The 25,440-nt window shown below is 39.4% G+C and overlaps 1 protein-coding gene across 13 annotated transcripts; it reads left to right on the forward strand.

Moving 5' to 3' along the window:
* The first annotated feature begins 50 nt into the window (after positions 1-50).
* CWF19L1 (CWF19 like cell cycle control factor 1) lies at positions 51-25,140 on the forward strand. 13 transcript variants are annotated; one of them, XM_080642626.1, is made up of 14 exons: positions 51-158; positions 3,273-3,357; positions 4,353-4,431; positions 4,928-5,029; positions 7,252-7,466; positions 9,593-9,711; positions 12,998-13,082; positions 14,174-14,314; positions 15,098-15,209; positions 16,167-16,246; positions 19,837-20,046; positions 20,862-20,981; positions 21,526-21,623; positions 24,702-25,140. In XM_080642626.1, exons 1-14 carry the CDS (start codon positions 136-138, stop codon positions 24,844-24,846), a joined length of 1,614 nt encoding a protein of 537 aa, XP_080498752.1. In that variant the 5' UTR covers positions 51-135; the 3' UTR covers positions 24,847-25,140. The 13 variants fall into 13 exon arrangements, with proteins under 13 accessions (XP_080498752.1, XP_080498760.1, XP_080498764.1 ...); XM_080642634.1 differs by having other exon boundaries at positions 60-158; positions 4,369-4,431; XM_080642638.1 differs by having other exon boundaries at positions 63-158; positions 7,252-7,438.
* The last annotated feature ends 300 nt before the right edge of the window (positions 25,141-25,440 follow it).

Consider the following 25,440-nt stretch of genomic DNA (forward strand, 5'->3'; position numbering starts at 1 on the left):
CTCTCCGTAGATTGGAGAACCCTCATTGGCTGGGATGCCTTGACGTCTTATTGTGCTGCGACCGCCTTTTCCGGAGGAGTGCGGGTGCAGGGTCCTGAGTTTCGGTGGTGGCCCCAACCCGGGCTTTTGGGACCGATGGCCCAGAAACCGCTGCGCCTGTGAGTGACCCTGAATCGGAAGCCTCTGTGCGTGTGCGTGTGAGCTCACGTGGCTGCCTGCGGAGGTGGGGTGGGTTCTCCGACGGGAAGGGAAGACTAAGAGGATGGGAGCGAGGCAGCGGCGTGTGAGCTCCTGTCACATCTTTGCGGGTTGTGAGCTCCGATCCCATCTTTGTCCGGCGGGGAGGCCTCTTCCTCCGGCGGTTTCGCTTCCAGGCGGGAACTGTTGGCGATAGTCACCGAGAGAAGCTTCCTCGGGCCTCCTCCTGGTTAGGCCACTCTGGCCTCTGACACCTCATTTACCCCTTTTCTCCCGCACTCCATTTACTAAGCCAGAATTTCTAGGTGTGCGGCCGGTTGAGGGGCCCTGGGCTGAGGTGCGTGGATGGATAGGTCCTCTGCCCTGGCTCACTTTCTCTGCGAGGTGGAGGGGGCGGGAGCCGGGACCGTAAAGAGAGGACTTCCATTCATCCACTCATTCAACCCATATTTTCTGAACAATTGCAGTGTGCCAGGCACTGTACTAGGACAGATGGAGTGACTGCCTTAATGGAACTTACAGTGAAGAGAAACAGACAGTAATCAGTGAATCCAGATACATGCAAAGTTACGGTAGTGGTAAATGTCGGGAAGAAAAGATTCACAGTTCCGGGAGGGTGTATAATAGGAGTATTTGGCTTAATGTGAGGGATAGGAGAAGTGAGGATTGAGCCTTAATATTTTTGTCTTTATCCTAAGGAAGAAAGTCATTGAAATGTTTAAGAACAACTTGGCATGATCAAATTTTCATTTTGGAAAGTGATTCTAGTTGCTATGTGGAGAACAAATTAGAGCCGAAATAGAGGACAGCAGCTAGGATTAGATAGAGCGACAGCAGGAGGAAAGTGCAGGGATTCATGGCTTATTGAGGAGTTGAAATAACCGGGTTTGGAGATGCTTTGGTTGTAAGAAGGGGTCAGCACTGTTGGGGTCCTAGATTTTTTTCTTTCTTCAGTGGGCTAGGAGACACTGGAAACGGGCTCACACGAGGAGATGATGAATTTTGAGGTGTCCTATGATGTACAAACTGAACCTTGGCTCTCCCAGAAATATAATTCCATGTGACTGCTCTTATGATAGAGGAAGTGCAGGATCTTGTGGCAGCACCAAGAATTGGTAACTGATAGGGACCAGAGGGCTCCCTAGAAGAGGTGTTGCTCAGAAGGTAAAAATGTTTAATAGGTTATTACAGAGCTTGCTTTGGGTTTCTGAAGTTTTGAGAGTGACTTTCTGACCTGGTCAGGAAGACTTTAGAGATGTGCCAGGATTTGAAGCATGAGAAAAATTTAGACTCAGGTTGGATAGGGTGGGACTATTAGGAGAACTAACCATCCCAGGGAATGGCAGAGGGAGAGAGTGATCAGATTGACAGTAGGGAAGGTTTCTGTTAGGGAAACTTGGAGAAGTCTCTAGGAAGAGAGATGAGGGACTTGTGGAAGGCTGTGGCTCTGCACGCAGTGGAGTTCTCTTGATTTTTCTTGAGGAAAGAACATTAAATGTTGGCTGTATGTAGGATGGATAGGAAGAAGATCAGGCATTAGAAGAAATGTAAGGGTATTCTCTACTTTGTATCCAATACCAGATGCATTTTATTTCTCTGCTGCCCCTGCTGTATATCACAGGACTCAGTGCCTCAGCCTTGCAGCTGTCCTTCATCCATTCTTCCTTCTCCCCCATTTCCCATGCTACTTCTTTACTTCATATTGTGTTTAGGTCCTCAGAATTCTAAATTTCCCATCTGTTTCTCTCTTCCCCATCTTCATTTAACATTGCCCTTTACGCTGATAATTTTCTCCAGACCATCTTTCACTCTGTTACTGAAAGGATCTTTCTAAAACAGATATGCTTATGTCACTACCCAGCTTGAAAATGTTTGGTGATGTGGACAGTAAAAGCACACCAGAAAGAGATAATGACAAAACAAGAAGAAATATATTTCAAGATACATTATGACATTCATAAAATATGAGAAGTGGGAAAACCATGTAAATCAGAATTATAAAAATTCAGAAATGATATGATAGAACAAGTTAGTTCACAACTTAGGGCCAGTCTGCCTTACAAACCTTAGCTCTTGCCACTTTCTACCTCCCTGCCCCATAGCACTTTACATATACTTCCTATTGTAGTTCCACACCCCCCCCCCCGCCTTTTTTTTTTATTCCTCACCTGAGGATACATTTCTATAGAAATTTAGAGAGAGATAGAAACATCTGTATGAGAGATAAACATCAATTGGTTGCCTTCTACACACATCCCGACCTAGGATTGAACCCACAACCTCGGTATGTGCCCTGACTGGGAATCGAACCTGCTACCTTTTGGTGTTTTTGATGATGCTCCAACCAACTGAGTCACACCAGCCAGGGCTGTTGAAGCCCTTTTTATACAGGGTGAGACAAATGTAGGTTTACAGTTGTGAGTACGGGAAACACAGTTTATTTTTGTATTGTTATTTATTAATTATTGTAGTTTCCATACAGACAAATGTAAGCCTACTTTTGATCCACCCTGTATAAATTTATGACTGTGAGAGTATCTTCCCTTCCCTGATTGTAAACTCTGAGGTTTGAACCGTCTTACCCCTCTTTGTACTCCTAATACGTTCTTAGCATAGGACTTGGTATATTGCATTTAGCATATTATAGGTGTTCAGTATGTATTTATTGAATATAGATGATTAAAGCTCTGGACCAAGATAATGACAATGGAAATAAAAAGGACAGGATGGATGTGTAAGATGTTTTGAAAAAGGGATTGATGTGACTTGGTGATTGCAGGGGAGATTTTTGATTCTTAGTGACCTGCTTGGTGAATGACCAATCCACAATATTTGGGAAGTGAGGAGAAGTTGGTTCAGATTTGGAGGAAAAGATAAGGTGAACTTTAGGTAGGGTGAGTTGAAGGTGTTGGTGAGGCTTTTAGGTGAAGTTGCCCCTGGTCAGTAATAGTTCACATGCACTGAACCTGTCAGGTAGCCTCAGGAAGACTTGATCACGTCTGCCTGATCCAGGAAGACCTGGCAGGCCTGTTCGTGTTTCCTGAATTGCCTTAATGTTTATCTCTTGTTTGCAGCTTGGCTTGTGGAGATGTTGAAGGAAAGTTTGATGTTTTATTCAATCGAGTTCGAGCAATTCAGAAGAAAAGTGGAAACTTTGACGTAAGATGTTTCCTTTTTCTGAATTTAATTTTACTGTCAACATACAAAAATAAAGTTTGGGCTTCTTTATTCATTTCTTGATTTAACACATACTCCTTTTTTTTGTTTGTTTGTTTGTTTTTTGTTGTTAGATTGGGTACCTTTTGTGAGCATAGAAACTTAGTAGCTGCAGAGCAGTGGGGGAAGGAGACCTGTTTACCTTTTTATACTTTTAAAATTTCAATCTTGTTACTTTACTAATGTACACAAATGTGAAAACAGACTAGCAGAACATCCCTAAATGATTCTTTTTTCCTTTTTATTGAATTTATTAACAGAATTATACAGGTTTCAGGTATACAGTTCCACAACACATCATCTGTACACTGTATTGTGTGTTCACCACCCGAAGTGAGGTCTCCATCCATCACCATTTACCCCCCCTATACGTTCCTCCCCCGACCTAAGTAATTCTGACCACTGGGTTGGGAAGTACAGATGTATTTCATGAGTATATGGTGCATATTAAGTCAGATAACATGAGCAAGTGCTTCACAAACCGAAGAGCCTTAAGTGTTATGTGTGGTTGCCAACTAGACTGTAAACTCCTAGAGTACAGGAGAGTATTCTAGGTATGGGGGATTATATGCTCATTGGGTTAAAGGTTGAGTAAAGACAACAGGCAGCGCATGTGTTTTTTATGCCCTGTATTTCTCAAGGTATCTAATATTTAAAGTTTTATTTTTCACAAGAGGATTCTTCAAGATTGATTTCTCCATCTTCCCCTGGACCCCCTCTTCCCCATTCCCAACTTGAATTTGATAGTCAGTAAGACAAAATGTAGTAATTTATACAGCTGTTACTAAAGAATTATGTATTGAAATTCTGCAAGTTGATTAAGGAAAAACAACCTGGTTTGAGACCATTACTTAGGATAATTAGCTGAGTAATGTTATTATCAATTATGTACCATTTGATATAAAAAAACTCATATCTGTTTAAAAAACTCATTTTAGCTGCTGTTGTGTATAGGAAATTTCTTTGGCTCCACTCCAGATGCTGAATGGGAGGAGTATAAGACTGGCATCAAAAAAGGTATAGAAATTCTTTTTATTTATCAAATGATTTCTGACAAAGTTTCAAGACTACACAGTCTTTTTTGGGTTGTTTTCACAAATGTTGGTTATTTAAGAATTTCCCTTTGAGCTCTGCATTGAGCTGATTCACATTTGGAATTAGTTCCAGAAAAATCATTCTTTTTTAAGTAGGCAAGAATTGAATAAATGAAATCGTATGTGTTCTTTCCTTTTTCCAGTATCAGTGTTTTCCCCCCCCAGCTTTTTAGGGACTATTTGTTCCTAATTATACATTGACCATCCTCTTTAAGATTTCACTTCATCATCCTAAGGATACCATTTAATGATCAGGCCACAAGGTTGGGTGTAGGATATGTTAACTGGTGATCATATTCCACATGTAGGATTGCAGTCTCTTTACTTTTGCTATGATTATTTTTCCTATGTGGAAGCATTGCTCAAGTTCCAAAGCAGATCTGGTAACTCTATGGTGTCATGTCTGTTTCTCTCACTAGCTCCTATTCAGACATACGTACTAGGTGCCAATAACCAGGAAACAGTAAAATATTTCCAAGATGCTGATGGGTGTGAATTAGCTGAGAACATTACTTATCTGGGTAAGTTGATATTTTTTGTGTTTGTAGTGAACATAATAAAGTCTCCTAGGAAATTTGTGGCTAGATTCTTCTGCTATTACTGCCTGACAGAATGGGGATCAGGGGGGGTTCTTTCCCAAAGTCTGTGTCTATACCCTTAAGACTATAGTAATTACAGGAATGTTGGGAGAGGTAAGGGTATTAGCTAGTTCAGACCTTTTTCGTCTGTTCCACCTCCCTCAAATCTTGTGTTCCCACAACCAAATACATACTCTTTCAGCCAAACAGAGGAATAAATTACTTGACTCTGTATATATAGAGTATTTAAAGTATAAATTATGTTTAAAAAAATTCATGTATGTGGTCTCACCATATAACATACAGCTTACTTAATAGATTCCTTACTAGCTAGAGCTCTAGGTCTCACTGAGCTTTTTAAAACTGAAGTTTTTAGTGCCGATCCTTGGGTTTTTCACTTCCTTTGTCCTTTTTCTGGTTCCAGGTCCACTCTTTAGTTCCAGCTTAAAGTTGTTTCCTCCCACCCCCCTGCATCTCATTTAGTGGCTTTCTCAGTGTCTGGCCATTTTGTTTTCTCTTCACTTGTTGTCAGTCTACAACCTCTTGGATCAGTCAGCTCATTTCCCCCCTAAAATAGCTCCACTGCTCTTCACATTTTCTCTTTCTTGGTCTCTCATTTCTCTTCTACATTTTCTTTGTTGTAAATACCCTTCTTCTCCCTCCCCACCATAATCCATCTTGGCCTTTGATTCCCTATATCAGACTATGGCCCTCCTGAATCTCATCTTGTTTCAACCATATGAAATTATTTTAGGCAAAAAATTGAGGGACAGATTTTTATTTGTTGTTTTTAATCATCATTGTGAGAAATACATTTTGAGATCCTTTTGTTGTAGCTCTTACTGTGGGCCTGACTTATGGCAGTTCTCACTGTAGTTACTAGATTTGGATTAAGACCACTGCTGTAAATATTTATGACAGCCATTTTACCATATGAAGTTAGTGCCAAGAGTGGAAAAAGCAGCTGAGATATTTAGGTTATTTCTGTGAAAGAGAATTTTTGAGACCCAGTAGGTGGAGCAAACAATGAACTTAATAGTGAACATGTGATACTGAACTTGGAGTGCTGGCAGAACATCCAACTTATAGTGGGACGTGATTTTTCTTGAGTTTATAAATGAGGTCAGTGTTGGAGAGTATAGGTTTTGGGCAGCAGGTCCCACAAAGATGAGAAATAAAGCTGAGAAGAGGATCAAATTGTTAAGTAAGAAATATGAAAAAGGAAGCAGGCAGATGGTAGTATCTTGTGGTTTGGGGCATATATCTTCACCTAGAAAGCAGGCAGCCAGAGGTGAAAGTAATTACAGGTGTTTTGGGAGAGGTAAAGATATTATCTTTCATAGAGTAAGTGAAGAGAGAATAGTTCAGGAGTAGAGACAATTGGTGATTAGTGACCTTTAAGAGAATGAAGGGAGAGGGAAACTAGATTGCAGTCGGTTAAGCAGCTAATTAAGAGGTAAAGCACTTAGGACAGACTACTCTTTTGAAAAAATGTGAAACTGAAGAGGAAAAGGTTTTTTTATCATTTAGTATGTGTGTTTATTAATTAGTATGTGCCTTTATTAGTATGTATATTAATTAGTATGTTTAATATTCTGTTTCCTGAATGGAAAGAGCCAGTTGAGAAGAAGAGACTTAGTAGATGAAAGGAAGGTGAAAACTGATGGAGCAAGGTCTTGAAGGCACAACCAAGGAAGAAATTTAGAAGAGTCACTAATTTTTCCCAACTAGCGGCTCTTTTGAAACGTTTTCCTTCAATTGGCAGCTGCTGCCTGCATGAAGAGTACATCTATTCTAGATTATACCTTCCTCAGAACTGCAGATATCTTTTTCTTTTCATCACCTCTCATAATGTCGAGGTGTCTTTTAATCTATGCAGAATCTCCTCTAGAAGGCTGAAAGCCTTTTGCTTCCCACCTTTTTTCATTAGCACCTGGGGTAAACAGACTGACCAGTGGGCTCCAGCAGCTGCTCTTACTGAACAGGAGTACGTTGTAGCCAGCCGACACAGAGACCTAGCAGCCAGAAGGGCCGCTAGGGCTTTACAGTAGACATAGAAAGGCAGGAGGTAGCAGAATCGTGGCGTGGGGAGAGAGATTTATCCCCATAATGACATTTCATTTTGCAGTTTTGACTAAAACTTGTCCATTTTTCTTTGAACCCAGGGCGGAAAGGTGTCTTCACTGGAACCTCGGGGCTGCAGATTGTGTACCTCAGTGGGACAGAGTCCTTAAATGAGCCAGTCCCAGGTTACAGTTTTAGTCCCAAGGATGTCTCTTCCCTGAGAACAATGCTGTGTTCGACACCCCAGTTTAAGGGTGTTGATATCTTGCTCACATCCCCATGGCCCAAGTATGTGGGGAACTTTGGGAATTCTTCTGTGAGTAGTGCTTGTTCAGTTGGAATTTCTAAAAGCAAATGGCACTGGCTTAATTTGGGCTTTTTCTGCTCTTTATATTAAGTGTTTTAACTCTTAATATAAACTCTTAATATGACTCTTAATTTTTTTGTGAATTTTTTCAGGATACTTAAAGCTATATTAACTGACCAAAGCAAAAGTCGATCTTATGAAAGTTTGATTCACAGTTGAGATTGCTGAAATCTTAATTATAAATGAATGGTTCTTTAAATTATATTCTCTGCATCAGGTGCCCTCTTTCAAGCTTCCTCTTAATATGTTTTGAGGGTTCACTAATTTTCAGTGAAAAGATTTATAACAAGTGGCAGCTCAGCAGTTGTATTTTCTTCCCTTCCATTCCAGGTTATAGCTTTTTGGCTATCAAAATATTTTTTTAGATGGAATCATTATAGGATCAAAGGTAGTGACCTAAAGACCTAAAGATAGGAAAAGATGTGTTGAAAACTTGGTACTTCTCTAAAGTGAAAGCTTTAAAAAATTTTTTTATTTTATTTTATGTGAAAGCTTTAATGTTGGGATGCACTGGAGCTCACCATAGCATTTTTGTAAGCAATCTAAAAGAGGGTGTACATCCGGTTGGTGAATGACAGCTACCGGGAAATACTATATTGGTGGAAATCAGCCTAAGGAAGACCAGGAAGGTTGTGTGTGAGGACAGAAATCATCAGTGAGCTTCAGTGAAGGGAAATGATCCAGAAAAGGGTCTTGTAGAGCACTCTCTGCCACTTTAGCACAACGTGTCTATGACCAAAAAGGCCAACAAGATACCAGGTATTGTCAGGAAGGATGCTGAAAGGCAAAAGGACAATGCTCTCTTCCCCTTCCACAAATCCAGGGTTATTCTCCTGGAATTCAAGGGGCACTGCTGATTGCAGCATAGAGAAGATACAGCGAAGCTAGGGAGGATCCAGAGGACTATTAAGCTGATGATAGAAGGGAGAAAGACACGTGTGATGCTCTGTAAGGAATGAGAATAAAGAGGCTCCTTCATTTTTGGGGTGCTAACAAAGATTTTGATTCAAGTTTATAAATAACCATACAAGATACTTACAGGGAAAAAAATATAGTTCACCAGTCCCTAAGATACCACAGCTAACCTCAAGGCCAAATCCCTGCCCCTCAGTAGAAACCTGAAGGAGGCAAGCATAAAACAACAGGGAATTCTTGCTTTACTTAGTGGAAAATTAACTTTGGTAATTGATTTCCAGCTAATATATTCACATTATGGATGAGAGATCACATAATTTGTTATTTGAAGCTAGGGATTTTCTGGGAAGGAGCCTAACTTTTGGCAGACTTTATAACTATGGCATGATGTGCTCTTCCACAAACTACACATTCCTTAACTGAAGCAAAATAAAGGATTGCATGCTTATATGATGAAGTCCTTGAATATTTCATCTCAAGTATTCTCTAAGTTCTAGGGGCCTCTGAAAGCTAGCTTTAGTTCTATTTTGTGCATTGACTAACTATCTGCATTGTCATAACTATAGGTGCACAACAAAGCAAATTATAGAAGTATAGTCTGTGGGCTTCAGACAGAGAGCTTACTTTCCAAAAAAGATTTTTTGTTTTTAATCCTCACTCGAGGATATTTTTCCATTGATTTTTAGAGAGAGAGTGGAGGGGAGGGATGAGGGGGAGAGAGAGAAAGAAACATTGATTGATTGCTACCCACACATCCTGACCCAGGCCAGGGATCGAGCCTGCCACCAAGATATGTGCCCTTGACCAGGAATTGAACCCTGACCGTTTGGTCCATGGGCTGATGCTTTACCCACTGAGCCACATCGGCCAGGGCCCCCAAAACATTTTAAGATGTTTAATAAACCCTGTTTTGGGTATTAGTGTGGAGGACTTGCTTTTTAACCTCTAGCTTCCAGCAGTTGTTTCTGTTTCTGCATTCATAGTAACCCAGTTCCATTTGTATGTTTGAGATTTCATTGACTTCCATAGTATGGAATTAACTATGCAAATTCTACTGCCCACATTCGTATCCACATAAAAATTTCAAAGTGTCTTGTTATTTCTTTGCATTTCTTGGTTACTCTTAGGTCTGTTAAGATGACTGAATTTCTGTTTACTAGGGAGAAGTGGATACCAAAAAATGTGGCTCTGCTTTGGTCTCCAGTCTTGTCACAGGCTTGAAACCAAGATATCATTTTGCTGCTTTGGAAAAGACCTATTACGAGAGGCTTCCATATCGGTGAGTAGCATTTCATTCTTTTTGACTTTTTGAAGAATTTACCTCGGATCTTTTGTGTTAACTTCTCATGTTCCTTTCAGCCTTATAACATCTTGGGGTTTTTTAGTTACTCGGGCACTGAATGAGTGACTCTCAAAGTATTCAACTTTTCTGAGTTCGTTTCCTAATTTTAAACATAAGGGATTGCATTTTATAGAGCCCTTTAAAGGTCTGAGGGTCTGAAATAACAATGCTGTGTAATCATCTAGCTTGATGTAACAGTAATTCCCATTTTGATCAGGTCAAACTGTACTCTTTGTATAATCTTAATCTCAGTATAATCACTTTAGAAGTATTTCAATTTGAGAATCAAGAACTTGCTTCAATTTATTTATGCTTTTAGAGTTTAAAGATGAAATTTTTAAAGGATGTATTGCAGAGAAAATAAGCCCATTGATTTATAAGTGGTAGAACTAAGTAAAGTTAACTCTGAATCATCTTCACTGTATAAGGCATGGGTAATCCCTAAAATAATTTTTTACACTAAAGTAATACACGTATATGTTGTTGAAAGTTCAAAAAATAGAGCTGAGTGAAAAGAAGAAAATAACCTGCCTTTTCCCCAGAGTAGCACAGCATAAGACATAACCATGGGTAATACAGGCTTTTGTATTATCTCTCCATATTTGCATTCCTCTATGAATATACTAAAAATTATTAAATTGTATACTTTAAATAATATAGTATTTGAATTAAATCTTAATAAAACTTAATTTTTTTTAGCCAGAGCTGTAACAAAAACCCATATAATTATAATACAAATACTAATATAGCTAAATCTCCACTAACATTTGCACCTAGAATTATGTCAGTCCATGCTTTGCATCCCTGTATTCCTTTGAGGCGCTATTATGATTAAAAACACCATTCAGGGGTAGCATTCTGCATCAATCATTTTTTTATTTTTTAATATATTTTTATTGATTTCAGAGAGGAAGGGAAAGGGAGAGAGACAGGAACAGCAATGATGAAAGAGAATCACTGATTGGCTGCCTCCTGCACTCCCCCTACTGGGGACCAAGCCCACACCTTGGGCATGTGCCCTGACCAGGAATTGAACCTGTGACCTCCTGGTTCCTAGGTTGACACTCAACCACTGAGCAATGTTGGCCGGGCTGCATCAATCATTTTTATTTTAAAGTAATGAGGGAAACATCTTCCCAACATTTTATATGTACTTGCAGTTTGTCTGTGGTATTAGTTTTCTATTGCTACTATAACAAATTACCACAAACTTACAATTATCATACAGTTCTATAGGTCAGAAGTTTGACACAGGTCTCTTTGAGCTAAAATCAAGTGTTGACCAAGTTGTATTCGTTTCTAGAGGCCCTAGTGGGAGTCTGTTTCCTTGCCTTTTTCAGCTTCTAGAGGCCACCTACCTACACTCCTTGGCTCATGGCCCCTTTGCTCCATCTTAAAGCCAGCAACTCTGGTTGAATCCTTCTTACTACTCTTACCGGGTTCAGTAACCACTTCCCTCTGACTCTCTTCTGCTTCCCTCTTTTACTGTTAAGGACCTTCATGGTTATGTTGGGTCTACCCAGCTTATCCAGGATCATCTTCCTATGTTAAGGCCAGTTGATTAGAAAGTTATTAAATCTATATGTCATATTAATTTCTCTTTGCTATGTAAGCTAACATTCACAGGTTATGGGATTAGGACATTGACATCTTTTGGGGCCATTATTTTGCATACTACACCTGGATAGCTTAACAGTGGAAAATATTAGCAGTTCTTGAGCTCACTGCACTACATCCACTAAAAAAAATACATTTCTCAGGATATTTCTTAATGTCTTCATGTATTTTTAAAGCTTCCATTTAATTATGAGTAAACTTGTTCTAATCATTTAAAATAGTTGGAGAAAGTTGTATATGAAATAGCATGACTTTCACCTTAAACCGACATCATTCCCATTTATCAATTATGAATGTACTTATTAAAAAAAACCAAGTTGTAGCAGACTATATTTTGGTTTATTTCTTTCAATAATGTGAATATGAAACATGTATTTATGGATTTATATATATAAAACTAGAGTCCCGGTATGTGAAATTCGTTCAGGGGCAGGGTCCCTAGGCCTGGCTGGCGATCAAGGCCGACCTGCAGGGCGATTGGGGGGCCCTGCTCGCACCCACCCTGGCTGGCCAGGCACCGCCTGCTCGCTGGCCCCTCCTCCCGCTGCCAATGCCAGTTGGGGCCTGCGGGCTGGGGGCAGCTCCTGTGTTGAGCGTCTGCCCCCTGGTGGTCAGTGCGCGTCATAGCGACCGGTCGTTCTGCTGTTTGGTCGATTTGCATATTACAGTTTTATATAGATAGATGGTATACTAGATTTTTAAAATATATATATTTTTATTGATTTCAGAGAGGAAGGGAACCGGAGAGAGAGAGAGAAACATCAATGATGAGAGAGAATCATTGATTGGCCGCCTCCTGCACACCCCCTACTGGGGACCAAGCCTGCAACCCGGGCATGTGCCCTTGACTGGAATTGAACCTAGGACCCTTCAGTCCGCAGGCTGACGCTCTATCCACTGAACCAAACCAGCTAGGACTGCTATACTAGATTTTTAAAATAAAATTACATTTTTTGACAGATTCAGGAAATTTCTGAGGCATGAGGAAAGTAAAGAACTCTAAGGATTGGCATCTATATTAATGGTCAACTAACTCACTAAAAATAAAAAAATATGTATAATGCTATAACTTTAAAAAAAATTAAAAATAATTGCTTAATGTAGAATGCTTATAAACAGAAAAGCTAAAAAAATATTTTGGTATATGCGATTCCCATATTTTTTCTATGAAAAATAGACATTCATGTGTTTTTATATTTTTTCTAGGAAAATGAAATGATCCTATATATATCTATTCGAAACATGTTTTTTTCACTTAAAACTTATTTCCTTTTGATTTTCATTATTATAGCTTTTTATTACACTAGAGAGAATAGTATAATGAACCCTCCTATACCTATCACGTAGTTTTATCAATTATCAACCTTTTTCTAATTTGACAACTCTTTTAAAACCTAAAGTTGGAGTTTTATGCTTATTAGATTTGTGATGTTATTCTTCCCCAACAACAGCCCTGGGAGGTAGGAGTGATTATCCTATTAGATGGACAGGTAACATCTGAGATTATGTTATTGGTGGTGATGGACTTAGGACTCTTTTCATGGCCCCATGGAGTCTACATATTTTAAGTTTTTTGGTAACTTTTCATCTCTCTAATATATTATAGAAACCACATCGTTCTGCAGGAAAATGCACAGCATGTCACCAGGTTCATAGCACTGGCAAATGTTGGAAATCCAGAAAAGAAAAAGGTAAAGATTTTAGTATTTGTCCATAATAATCACTGTCTGCCTGATAAATGTTTCTCTTTCCCTGTTTAGCATTCATGTCTTCTCTCCTCCCCAATCGCAGTGTCCCAGCACCTCAGTAACTATAACATGCCATACGCAGTGTACATGCAAAAGATAAGCGAATATGTATTTTGTCTTTTCCATAATATCTTAAGCTTTTAAGCCCAGTGCATTCTTACCAAGTTTAGATAGCTAAAATTTTTTGCTGCCTTATAAAGACCGAGTGTCATTCATAGTATTTTCAGTCTATTGCTTTACTCTCAGGGATGTGTTAGCCTCAGCCCTAAGCAACTCATACTTCAGTCAGAGAATATGCACATTTTTAAATTTGGGAGGCATTATTAAATTCATCTCAAAATTATGTTCCCATTTACACCCCAGCAGCAGTGTATGAGTTTGTTTCCTATCCACATTCTTACTGGGTAGTGCCAAATTTTTATTAGTTTTTGCCATTCTGATAGATGAAGATGGTGTATCATTGTTGATTAGATTTCCGTGATCAGTAGTGAGGTTAAGCATCTATTCCTATCTCATCTAAAGTTCTCAATAACTGCACAATTAGTCTGAAATTCTAGGTATCCCTATGAATATTTACCTCTTTGCTACTAAGAAAATGTATCAGCATATACAGCAGAAATTGTGTAATGTCAGAGCGAACACTAATTTGTCCAATTTAGTTTTCATTAGAAAAAAAAAATGGCAGTGCCATGGTTCTGTTGAAGTACACAAAGATATAGGACTTAGAGACAGAAGCAGTATGTCTTCCAAGTTTATGGAGCAAATCCTTCTGGGATTTGTAGTGATGGTTGTTTTGTGTAAGGGCGGGTACTTTGACCTGTTGCTCATTACTTGTCAGCCTTTGGTTAGCCCTGCAGAGATCACTGAATTGGCATTTGATTTACTAAGTATTCTCCTAGCCACAGATGGATCAATTGCTGCTTTTCAAATTTTACTTAGTTTCAGAAGCCTCTGTGAAATTTTCACAATAAAATAGATTGACTACATTTGGATAAACAGTATTTCCCTTAATGTTATGTTGTTTTTCTCCAAAGTATCTTTATGCATTCAGCATCGTTCCCATGAAACTAATGGATGCAGCAGAACTGGTAAAACAGCCTCCAGATGTCACTGAAAACCCTTACAGGAAATGTGGGAAGGAAGCATCCATAGGAAAGCAAATTCCTGCCCCTGAGGTATGTTCTGATCGAGAGGTGGCATTTTCTGGGCAGGATTTCCCCTTACTTGTGTTATTGTTTAATTTATAAGATAATTTTAATCCTTAGAATTGAAATTTTCATTTCCTGTTGGGAAATCATGGTGGTGTTTAGAAAGCTTTAGCTTTTAAGTAAGCTCAGTGTTGTTTTAATTGTAGTTTGAGCTTAACTTTTCATAGTCTAACTTTTTTTTAAATCTAGTTGATTACGTATTCTTAACTTTTTAGGCAAGGATCCAACAACTGCTTGGTAGCAATGTAATTTGTGATTTTATGAGTGCTAGTAGGTAAATAAGATTCACTCTGAAGAAATTTCTAAATAGCAAACTCTCCTGAAATTAATTTCTCCTCACTACAGCAAGGAATGTCAAATGAGAGGAAAATTAGTATGCTTTTTCAGACATTTTTTCTTTATGAGCAACCTTATCTTTTTAATTAAATCTCAATTAGAGTTCTTTGACCTGGGGAGTGTAGGACTGCATTGAGAGAGAAAGGGAAAGGAATTTGGATGAGTTCATATTGTTTTAGGCAAGAATTGCTCTATAACTTGGATTTTAACTTGCCTTTCCAAAGCGATGGATTTGGTGGCAGCTGGGGTAAATGCTGAGAAATATGACTGAGTCCAGATACTTCTCTAGAATAGGCAGAAAGGGCTGGGAGAAAAGATAGACATTACATGGCAGGAATATTCCTTTGTATGTGAATGGTTGGCACTTGTCTAGAGGTTAAATAACATATACTTTTCTACCTTTGGCCATTCCAGGAAGAGTCAGCCTGTCAGTTTTTCTTTGATTTAAATGAAAGGCAGGGAAGGAAGCGTTCATCTACAGGCAGAGATAGCAAGTCTCCTCACCCAAAGCAGCCTCGCAAACCTCGTAAGTACCTCAGTTCCAGAGGTCTCCTCTGTGAGCAATAATTGTTATTGTGGGTCTTGTTTGGGAAGCAGCATTGCTAAGAGAGCCTCTTCTGGCAAAGGAAATTGTATAATGAGTCATTAGGACCAATAATAAAAAATGAAATAATGCAAAAACGGCCTGACTTTGAGGTTGAGACTATTCCTATGAGAGCTATGGAAACTGCTCCTTTCCTTCATGTCTGTAAAACAAGAGCTAAAGAGCCTATAAAAACTAATGTAGGTTCATAAAATAATAGGATAATCAAAATGATAAAAGAGACGTTAAGGCTATTTCATTGAGATCCTCTTTTTATTGCTTTAAAAATTTTTTAAAGTATGTTTTTATTGACTTTAGAGGGAGGAAGGGAGAGGGATAGATAGGTAGAAACATTGATGAGAAACCGATTGGCCCCTTCCTGCATGCTCCCAGCAGGCATGTGCCCTGACTGGGAATTGAACCTGTGAACTCTTGGTTCATGGGTCAGTGCTCAACCACTGAGCCATACGGGCCAGGTGAGATCCTTTTTATCCACCCCCTCATTTCAAAGATGAAGAAGCTGACCTTGGGAAAGCTTAGTGCCCAGGGTCATGTGGCTAGCTAGTGGCAAAGGTAGGGCTAAAATTGGGGTTCCTGACACCCAGTTCAATGTTCTTTCATTGCAGCCTGTTGCCAGTCACATGCTTCTTTAGTCAATACGTGGTTATCAATTATGGATTACCTACCTGTGGAATGGTTACAAATTCAGAATTTTTCTAATAGAGGTTTAGTTTCATCGATAGTGGTGATGGGGGAAGTGGTCATAGTGGGAGCACAACAGGCCCAGCCCATTTTGGCAGTGCTGAATACCAGTCTTTGCAGGGTATAAAGATCAGACAAGGGTGGTTATATGCTAGAGTGTTTGGACCACGGTAACATTCGGCTTTCTTTCACATAAAGCTCAGCCTCTAGGACCCTGCTGGTTTTGTCTCGCCAGCCCTGAAGTGGAGAAGCATTTGGTAGTCAACATTGGCACACATGTAAGTTACTTTCTTGGATCTTTTACAGAGAAGGCGACATCTGTTTGTTTTGTATCACTTTATTGAGTCCATAAACATATTGTAAAATTTACCCACTTTAAGTGTACAATTCAACATTTTTTAGTAAGCTTACCAAGTTGTGCAACCATCACGTAATACAGTTTTAGAACATATCCATCACTCCAGTAAGATCCCATGTGCCCATTTACAGTACAGTTAATCCCCATTTCCACCCTCATCCCAGGCAAACACTAATCTACTTTCTGTTTCCATGGGTGTACCTTTTCTGGACAGTTCATACAAATGGAATCATAGAATATGTGATCTTTGTGTCTGGCTTCTTAGCATAATATTCTTGAGGCTCATCCATGTTGTAGCATTGATCAGTATTCCTTTTCAAATAGTATCCCATTGTATACTACATTTGGTCTATATATTTGTTAATATATTGATATTTGGGTTGTTTGCGCTTTATGGCTATTAGGAATGATGCTGCTGTGAACATGTGCAGGCATGTGTGGGCATTTGTATTCATTTCTTTTGGAGAGACACCCAGGAATGGAATTTATATTTAACCTTTTAAGAAACTGCCAAACTATTTTCCAAAATGACTATACCATCTTAGATTCCCACCAGCAAAATGTTTTCTCACATCCTTGCCAACATTTGTTATTGTCTGTCTTTTTTTATTATAGCAGTTCTCTTGCGGTTTTGTAGTGCCAGTTGCACAAGGTTGCTCCCCACCTTCCTCCCTCTCTGATAAATAGATATGGATCTCCTATATACTTTTCAAACTATTTTTATTCCATACTACTAAAAAGTGATAAGTTCTCAGTGTTGTCTAGTAGTAGAGGCTATAGCTTCCTAATGACAGGAATCCCCATATCCACATTCCTGGCGTGGGTATCTGGGAACCCTAGTAATACTTATAAGGTTGCTTGGTGAGTACTGAATCAGACTATGATCTTAAAGATAATTTTACTTAGGCTGTGGAAAACGCTAATGAAGTATGTGTGTCTCACCCTATTTCACATTTCCCCAGTTACTTTTCCTTGGGCAGGGCTCAATTAGGTCTTGAATAATACTAGTCTTTGACCCTCATTTCACTGGGAACCATATAGACCATTATCCCTTTCATCTGCTTTGAATGAAAAAAGCTTATTTTCAGGGTTATAGTTACACCCTTGTCACGCATGACTAGAATTAGCTGTTTCCTGAGACTCCTGAAAGAAATATTTACAAACCATTTTTTAATGTGTGGTGCTTCTGCAGACAGATACTTTCATCTGGTTTTCATTAATTTATTCTAATTTTGGTTTCTGAATGTGATCTTTTCCTCAACTTAATCCTGACAATCTGAGGGCCCTTTATTGTGGCTTCCTATAGACTGACAGACTAGAATCTCAATTTCATCTTACACTTTAAGCTAGATCCCTTTCCTGCCTTTGTTGTTTCAGACTTAATAGCCCCAGTCTTTTACATTTAGTTTTTATGTCTTTATTGTTAGCACACTCCTCTCTCTAGGGGGAGCATTGATGGGTTCAAAGCCTGTGACACCATTGGACCATGGAGCCTATGGATGAACCCGTCAGTGAGAAGAAGAGCACACTTGAAAAGCTCTCGCTTTTTACAAGAATGCCCTTCCTCTTTGGATTAGTTTATGACATTCTTCTCTCCCTCACACATTGAATGATAAGGCAGGCTTGACACTGCCTTTCTATTTTGGAGGCTTCAATAGGCTCAAAATGCATGCAGGGAAAAAGAGATTTGTAATGTTAACTTATACCAACAGCTGCTCTAGGCCTCAGGAAGAAATGGCCTTCCTTTACCAGTCACCTTTCTATTGCCCAGGGCATGAACCTAGGGGATAATCAAGGAAACCTGTTTGTTTCTCATCTTGGCCTGAAGGTAGAAGGGGCAAAAAGCATCCTATGCCTTGATTGTGGCCCTGCACCCCAAGTCGGAGGCCACATGAGGATTTTAGCACCTACCTAGTAATCAAGTCTACACTTACCTGTACTGTCCTGTCTGGTGGGAACCTCTTGGGAACCTCTGGTGACCTGTGGTGTCTGGCAAAGGGTTTGCAGTAATCTCCTTTCATTACTTTTCCCCTCTGGCTTTCTGTCTTTGCCATGCCTTTTTCAAGAAACATACACATACCTATGCTAACGGCCCATGGCCGCAATTGGTAAAAGGAGGGGAAACTGCTAAAAGTCCGAAATAACTCCTTCAAAGTCCATACATTTTACTGTGGGGGAAGCATTCATTTAGGTCCTATTTATACATTTGAGATACATTTAGAGATAATTCAGTATAGAACAGATTAGAAGGTGAGAGTTTGAAAAGGAAGAAGGAGATTAGGCAAGTGAAACTGGAAGATACTACATTGGGGGTTGGTAGTTAGTGTAAACTAGAAAGCTTCAGTAGCCTCGATTCACATCACAATATAAAAACTTGCTGTTTATGACAGTGACCCTTGGATATAAAGAAAAGTCTAGAAGATTCAGGCTTCTGGAGTAAGCTTTAAAAAGAACCAAAAATGGTTATTGTAAAAATTAAGAAAATGCATTAGTGCTTAAGAGGTTTTGATGAGTTTTAACCATCTGGAAAGTTAACTGTAGAAGTACTCAATTCTCTATGCCAAGTAGATGATCATACTTTAGTTTGTTTCCATTACCTATATTGTCATTCTGTTTGACTTTCTCAGTAAATGAAAAATAAATGACTCCTACCTTCAGCCTTACCTTTGAACCCGCCACACTAAAAGTATACTTTGGATTGTTCTTTCTAAAGCGCTGGTACCTCCATTTGCCTGCATTGGTATGCATTGGCTTTTCTCTATTCAGTGTTTTTTCCTTTCAAAGAATGAGCGTAGAGAGGTCTCATATATTTTGGTTTTGACAGATATATTTTTAGTTGCTTTTTAGCTGCCAACATTCATTGCTGGAACAATAGTTTTCTACCTTTTTGGATACACTTGACTTTGAAGTTTCTCATTCTTCCTCCAACCCATTAGGTCATATGTTTGCTTTCATTTTGTAGAGGTTAGTCAGCAGCTTAAGGCTGTAGGACATTGGATGCTAATCATGTCATCTGAGCTCTTTTTGTGAGCCTGGGGGTGTATTTGCAGTGGGATGGATGTTACTGTGGGGAGAGTGGTCATTTTGGAAGCAGAAGTGGATGGGCTCTTTCTGTGGCTGAAGGTAATAGTAACTGAAAAATTGTTTTTTAAGTTTGGAGCCTAGAAAGGAAAACCAACTGTTTGTTCTGGTTCTTTTTGGCTCTGGTGTGTTTGAAGCCAAAAGTCTGTTTGTGTGCTGCTCATTTGCTCCCAGTTCATTTGATATTTGCATAGAAATTCGTTGCATCCAATCTCATTCTTCAGCAGGTACTTGGGAACATTATTGCTGTAATCTCTAAAATCAGATTTTTAAAAGTTGGAGAATTTCTATTAATAACTTCTTAAGCTGTTTTTCCACACACACCCCTCCCTCCCACACCACCACCAGGCTCACTCTTTGTATAGGCTTTCTCCCTGAAGAACCATACATGCAGTATTGATTTCTCACTTCTGTGTGCTTCATCTTCAGTGCTACCTTGCTCTGGCCAAAGGAGGCTTATCTGATGATCATGTCCTTATCCTGCCTATTGGACACTACCAGTCAGTGGTGGAGCTTTCAGCAGAGGTGGTGGAAGAGGTGGAGAAGTATAAGGCTACACTGAGAAAGTTTTTTAAGAGTCGAGGGAAACGATGTATTCTATTTGAGAGAAATTATAAGAGCCATCACCTCCAGCTACAGGTAGGTGGTCTCTGCCCAAGAACTTGGAAGGACCATATAGGGGCCTAGATATTGATAAATATTTAAGTAATGTTAATTTTAATAATTACTTTGATATTTAAATATTTGATTCCAATGTAAAACTAAATATTTTATATTTAAAATTTTAACATGAATTTTCATATTAATATTTAGGTAATGTTCATTTAAAAGGTTAAAGAGTCTCTGGTGATAACTCCAGAGAATTCACAGGGAAGTGCATGGTCAGTATAAGTGAACTGCACAGACAGTAAGTACTTTGTTTAGAAAAGGAATGGGTAGTTGAGGAAGGTTCCAAGAAAAATTTGGGCCTTGATAGGTAGAGTTTGGAACAGGTTAGGTATTTTATGTGAAGCCCAACGTGAGTGACTGCTCAGAGGTAGGAAACAGTCTCAGAGCCTGTGGGGTAGCAGCTCAGTCATTTGGAGATTGTTATGGATAATTTGTTTGTAGTTGTGGTGGTTTTCTTTCTGGCACATTTGTTAAGCTTTCAAATGGGCCTGACCCTGCCACATATATTATATAGGAGCTGGGAAAGGCTTGATGACAAAGAGATCTCTCTCTAGCCTTTTCCGCATCGGAGATTGGCTCCCACATGTGCAGGCTATCTCATAAGTTTAAGTCCTTACAGACAGGCTGACATGGACCTGTCTGGCCTGAGGAGAAGCTCTGCTGAGGGGTGTTTCTCCACCCCTGTGATGGATTTGCTATTTCTCAGGAACTGCAGGAGGCATGACTTCTCTGGGACCTATATGAAAACTTTTTCCTATCCGCCCCCACCCCCACCCCCACCCCAGGTCGTTCCTGTGCCACTCAGCCGCTGTGCTACTGATGACATTAAAGATGCCTTCATTACCCAGGCACAGGAGCAACAGATAGAGCTGTTGGAAATCCCAGAGCACTCTGACATCAAGCAGGTAAAACAGAAGGGCAAGGTGATGTTCAGGGAGAAGTAAAAACGTGGTTTCTGACACATTGAGCCTGAGGTACCATCAAGGCATTCAAAAAATGTTAAAGACAGGTGACAATTTGGAACAAGAGCTTGGAGTATTGATTAGACTGGAGACAAATTTGGCATTACAGCAATGCCTCAGTGTTTTCCTGGGAAAAACAAGAAATGAGAAACTTCCTAAGGCAGGAACTTAGAAAGATGAGTGCCACTGGGAGGGTCTTGCAATATCTGCCAGTTTGGCTTTTTAAACTCAAGTTCCACTGAATGGCTTGGGATCTATAGCTGCTTACATCCTTTGTGCTTCTAGACTGAATTCTTTGCCAAATTAAAACTTCGAAGAGTTGAGCCAGGTTTTCGATTTTTTTCTTTTTTGGTACCCTGACCGGGAATCGAACCAGTGACCTCTTGGTTCCTGGGTCAACGCTCAACCGCTGAGCTACACCCGGCTGGGCAGGTTTTCGATTTTTAAAGCACTATTGTATGTCCTCATGCAACTCTGTTTACTTTAGATTGCACAGCCAGGAGCAGCATATTTTTATGTTGAACTTGACACAGGAGAGAAGCTTTTCCACAGAATTAAAAAGAATTTTCCTTTGCAGTTTGGAAGGTTTGTATAGTTTTCTTATTTTAAATGTATTTTCACTAGACCTACTCTGAACAAAGTAGTGGGCTGCATGGACAGTTAAATAAAAAGCCAAATAAGAAAGAATTCTTGCCCCAAGGAAGTAATAGTCTTAGAGCAAGTCAGATATTTACATATATGACAATAATGTGAAAAGTACCTTAAGTTTTTAGGAACAATGTATTTCAGAAATTCAGAGACAGTGAGCTCATGTCTAATAGGTGAAAGGCTTCATGAAAGGGTTGAGGCTGAGACTGAGAGAGAGATTTAGAGGGTAACCTTTGGACTGTCAAAATTCTAGCCTGAGGGAATAAATGCCTCCATTAATTGAACATATGCTGTGTGTCAGGCATTGTGCCAAGAACTTTACATGCATTGTCTCATTTAATCTTCCCAATTCTGTAAGGTAGGTAGTGACATCTCAGTTTACCACTATGGAAAATGAGGCTTTAGAGCAGTACCCAACAGACTTTCTACATAATGGAAATACTCTGTAAATCTGCACTGCCTATGCAGTAATCACTAGCCACAAGTGGCCACTGAGCACTTGAAATGTGGCCAATGTGACTGAGGAACTGCATTTTTAATTTAATTTAAATTGGGATTAAAATTTAAATGTCTGTATTTGAGTACTGGCTCCTATAATGGACAGCATGGCTCTAGAGTGGTTAGTAGCTTGTCCATGGTCACTGGTAGGTTCAAATCCAGGCCTGTTGGACCACAAAATATGAGGTCTTAACCTCATTATTCTGTACTGTCCTGAAGGTTGGGATGGGACTTCATTTCTTCTCATATCAGGCAGAACATAACTGCAGAATCATACAGGAAGGGTATGAATTAGACAAAGACTAAAGACAGGAATTTGCTGACCAGAAGATACAGAGTATTGAGGGGAGTTGAAAATGTGAAGAACAGATTATTTGATGCTGGTATCTGTGATTTGCAGCTGTTTTCCTTCCCTAGTTAAAACTGAGCTTTGAGTCAACCTTGAGCCCTCTTGGTCTAATTTGGAAAGCCTCCAAGAGATTGCCACCATTACAAGTCCAGTAAACGTAATTGTTTGCATTTTCAAAAAGATAATTGACAAATGAACAAGTATGTTAAAAGCTTCAAACATTTGACATTATCTTTTTGCTGTTGCCTCAGCAACAGATGCATATGTGGACAGTGATGACATAGGTACATGATGGCAGATACAGGCACATAAGCCTATGAGAGATTTTCTAATTTTATGCTCACGGTAGTTGTATGGAGTATTTTAAAAAATGTGAACTTACAGTTATATAGTATTTTATAGTTAACAAAATTCATGAAAACACATTTTCCCCCATCTGTATATATAAAAGGCTAATATGCTAAGTGTCCGTCTGGGTAATGATGTCACGTAGCAATGCCCAGCTTCCTCTCCCTAGTGACTAGCCTCTTTGCAGTTTCTTCAGCCCAGGAACATGACCTGCTTTATAGCCAGGTGGAAACATTTTATATTTTAACCAAATGTCTGTGAAGCGTTTTCCCGTGCCTTATCTCATTTGATCCTCACAGAAGTCCTGGAGTAGGTAGATAGGAGATTCAGTAGAATCCTATTTTCTTTTCATTAGCTGGAAAATGGAGATTTAGAAAGCTTAGAAACTTTCTGAAAAGAAGTAAGAAATGGTGGACCTTAAAAATGACTTCAGGTTTTCTCACTGTGCAGAATATAGTCAAACACTGCTGCAGTTAAATATTTTACCCTTTGTTCTCCCTGCGTGATCTATAATAATATTTGTGTTGATATTTACTGCTGTGTTGCTGACAATTACCTGAAAGAGAAGTTGGGGTGCTTCACTGGGCTGGAAAAAGTTTAGTTAAATCAGAAAGCAGGTCTAATTAAGCAAGTTATTCTATATCTATAAAAGGCTAAGTTGACTTGCACATGCGCGATACATATAAAGCTCTCGCTGGCGTCAATCACACGGTGTGTTTCCATCTGTCATTGTCGATCATGAATTTGGTTGACACTTCTATTATAGAGAAAGGGTGAATAGCAATATTAAAATATTTCTTCTAATTAATTCCTTTCAGTGTGCACGAATTTGTGCACCGGGCCACTAGTTGTACAATAAAGCTGATTCTATATTCATTTTACAGATGAAGAAGTAGGTTCAAGGTTTGCATAGGCAGGTAGAAATTATGCTCAAGTCCTTTGAGCATAATTAGAAGATTCATGTCATTTGTTTACAGCTCTTCTATTTATTGTAGCTTCAAAGTGAAAAATAAACCATATAAATGCACAAATAAAGTTATTCTAATATAGCAAAATAAATAAATATAAAGCAGTGGCAATTAAAAGCTAGCTTGTTTATATGTGTCTGAAAGTAGTTATTTTTTAATTCTAAGAACCAAGACAATTGTGGGGTTTTTTTTGTTTGTTTGTTTTATTGAGCCTGTGATATTGTGCCTATGTAGGCTTGCGTCCTCTAAAAGGAGGCATAAAGTCAGAGTGGGTTATGGTACTAGGTGCTTGGCTCTGCACCATGCCCTTAGCAAACTCATGGCCCAATTCAGATGACAAAACTAGAGTTTAAGGCAGGGTGTAATAATCACAGCTAGTTTGGTGCTTTGATTGTGTTATCTCTATACCTCACAAAACCCTTATTTTGCATTTCATAGGTGAGAAAATTAAGACTCAGGGATGAAATAATTTGTTCAAGTCATAGACAGCAAGTGGCAGAACTAGGAATGGAATTGTCTCTGATATATCTGGCACCAGGGTCTGCCCTCATTTTCCTGTGCCATGTTGCTTCTCTAAGTACCAATGAATGTAGTACCAAGTTGTTCAGAGAAGTAAATGGGATTTGAGGGGTTAAGAATAAGGTAGGACCTGAGCTAGTCACTTAAAATGGGTATGATTTTGATAGAATGGCAGAAATGGCACTCAGGACAAGAGAAAATGGTATGAGTAAAGTCAGAGGAATTTGCATGCCTTCTTTGGGTGATGCTGAGGAAAGCTCTCGGGCAGGAGAGGAGGGGGGCGGGGGTGGTTTAAATTGATTCTGTTATGACTTCTTTGTGCTCTCTCTGTAGGGAGGTCTTGGCAAGTGAAGCCATCCTTAATATTCCTGACAAGTCTGACTGGAGGCAGTGTCAGATCAGCAAGGAAGAGGAGGAGACCCTGGCTCGCCGCTTCCGCAAAGACTTTGAGCCTTTTGACTTCACTCTGGATGACTAAGCAAAGGGACAGGCACTTTATGAACTTCACAGGAAGTAGTAGCAGCCTGTGTTTTAAAGAAACTAGTCTCCCATGGGGACTGTTTCCCTGCCTCTTTTTGGTGCATTCCCATGGAACCTGTCTGCAGCAAGAGGCCCAAGATGGAATATTTTTCAGAAAAAGTCACATTTGAGTATGAAAATTTTATGTTAAAAAGCATGTTTGTCATCCAGCTCCAAGTACAGCTTTTGTTTATCAATATTTTCAAAAACACTGAAATTATCAAATAAAATCCAGATACTTTTCTATGCTTGGGAGGTGCCTTATCTTTATGTTATCTATAACCATTGAAATGAAGTAGGGTGTGTGTCTAATAGGAGGAACCAGGGCTTTAGGCCCAGCTGTTATTCCAGGATCTCACAGGTGGCTTCTCCCTAAGCAACTTAGGATGGAGAAGAGACCCAGGGCCTTTGCCATTTTTTTTTTATAGCATTCATTTTATTGATATAAAAAAGCTTATTCAGTCTTTCAGCAAATACTTAACGCCTGTGTGCCAGACATTTTTCTAAGCTCTAGGAGTATAGCCATGTCCTAACATGGTCTCTGTTGTCCCAG

The sequence above is a fragment of the Plecotus auritus genome (assembly GCF_963455305.1).
Source record: "Plecotus auritus genome assembly, chromosome: 9".
Taxonomy (NCBI): Eukaryota; Metazoa; Chordata; class Mammalia; order Chiroptera; family Vespertilionidae; genus Plecotus; species Plecotus auritus.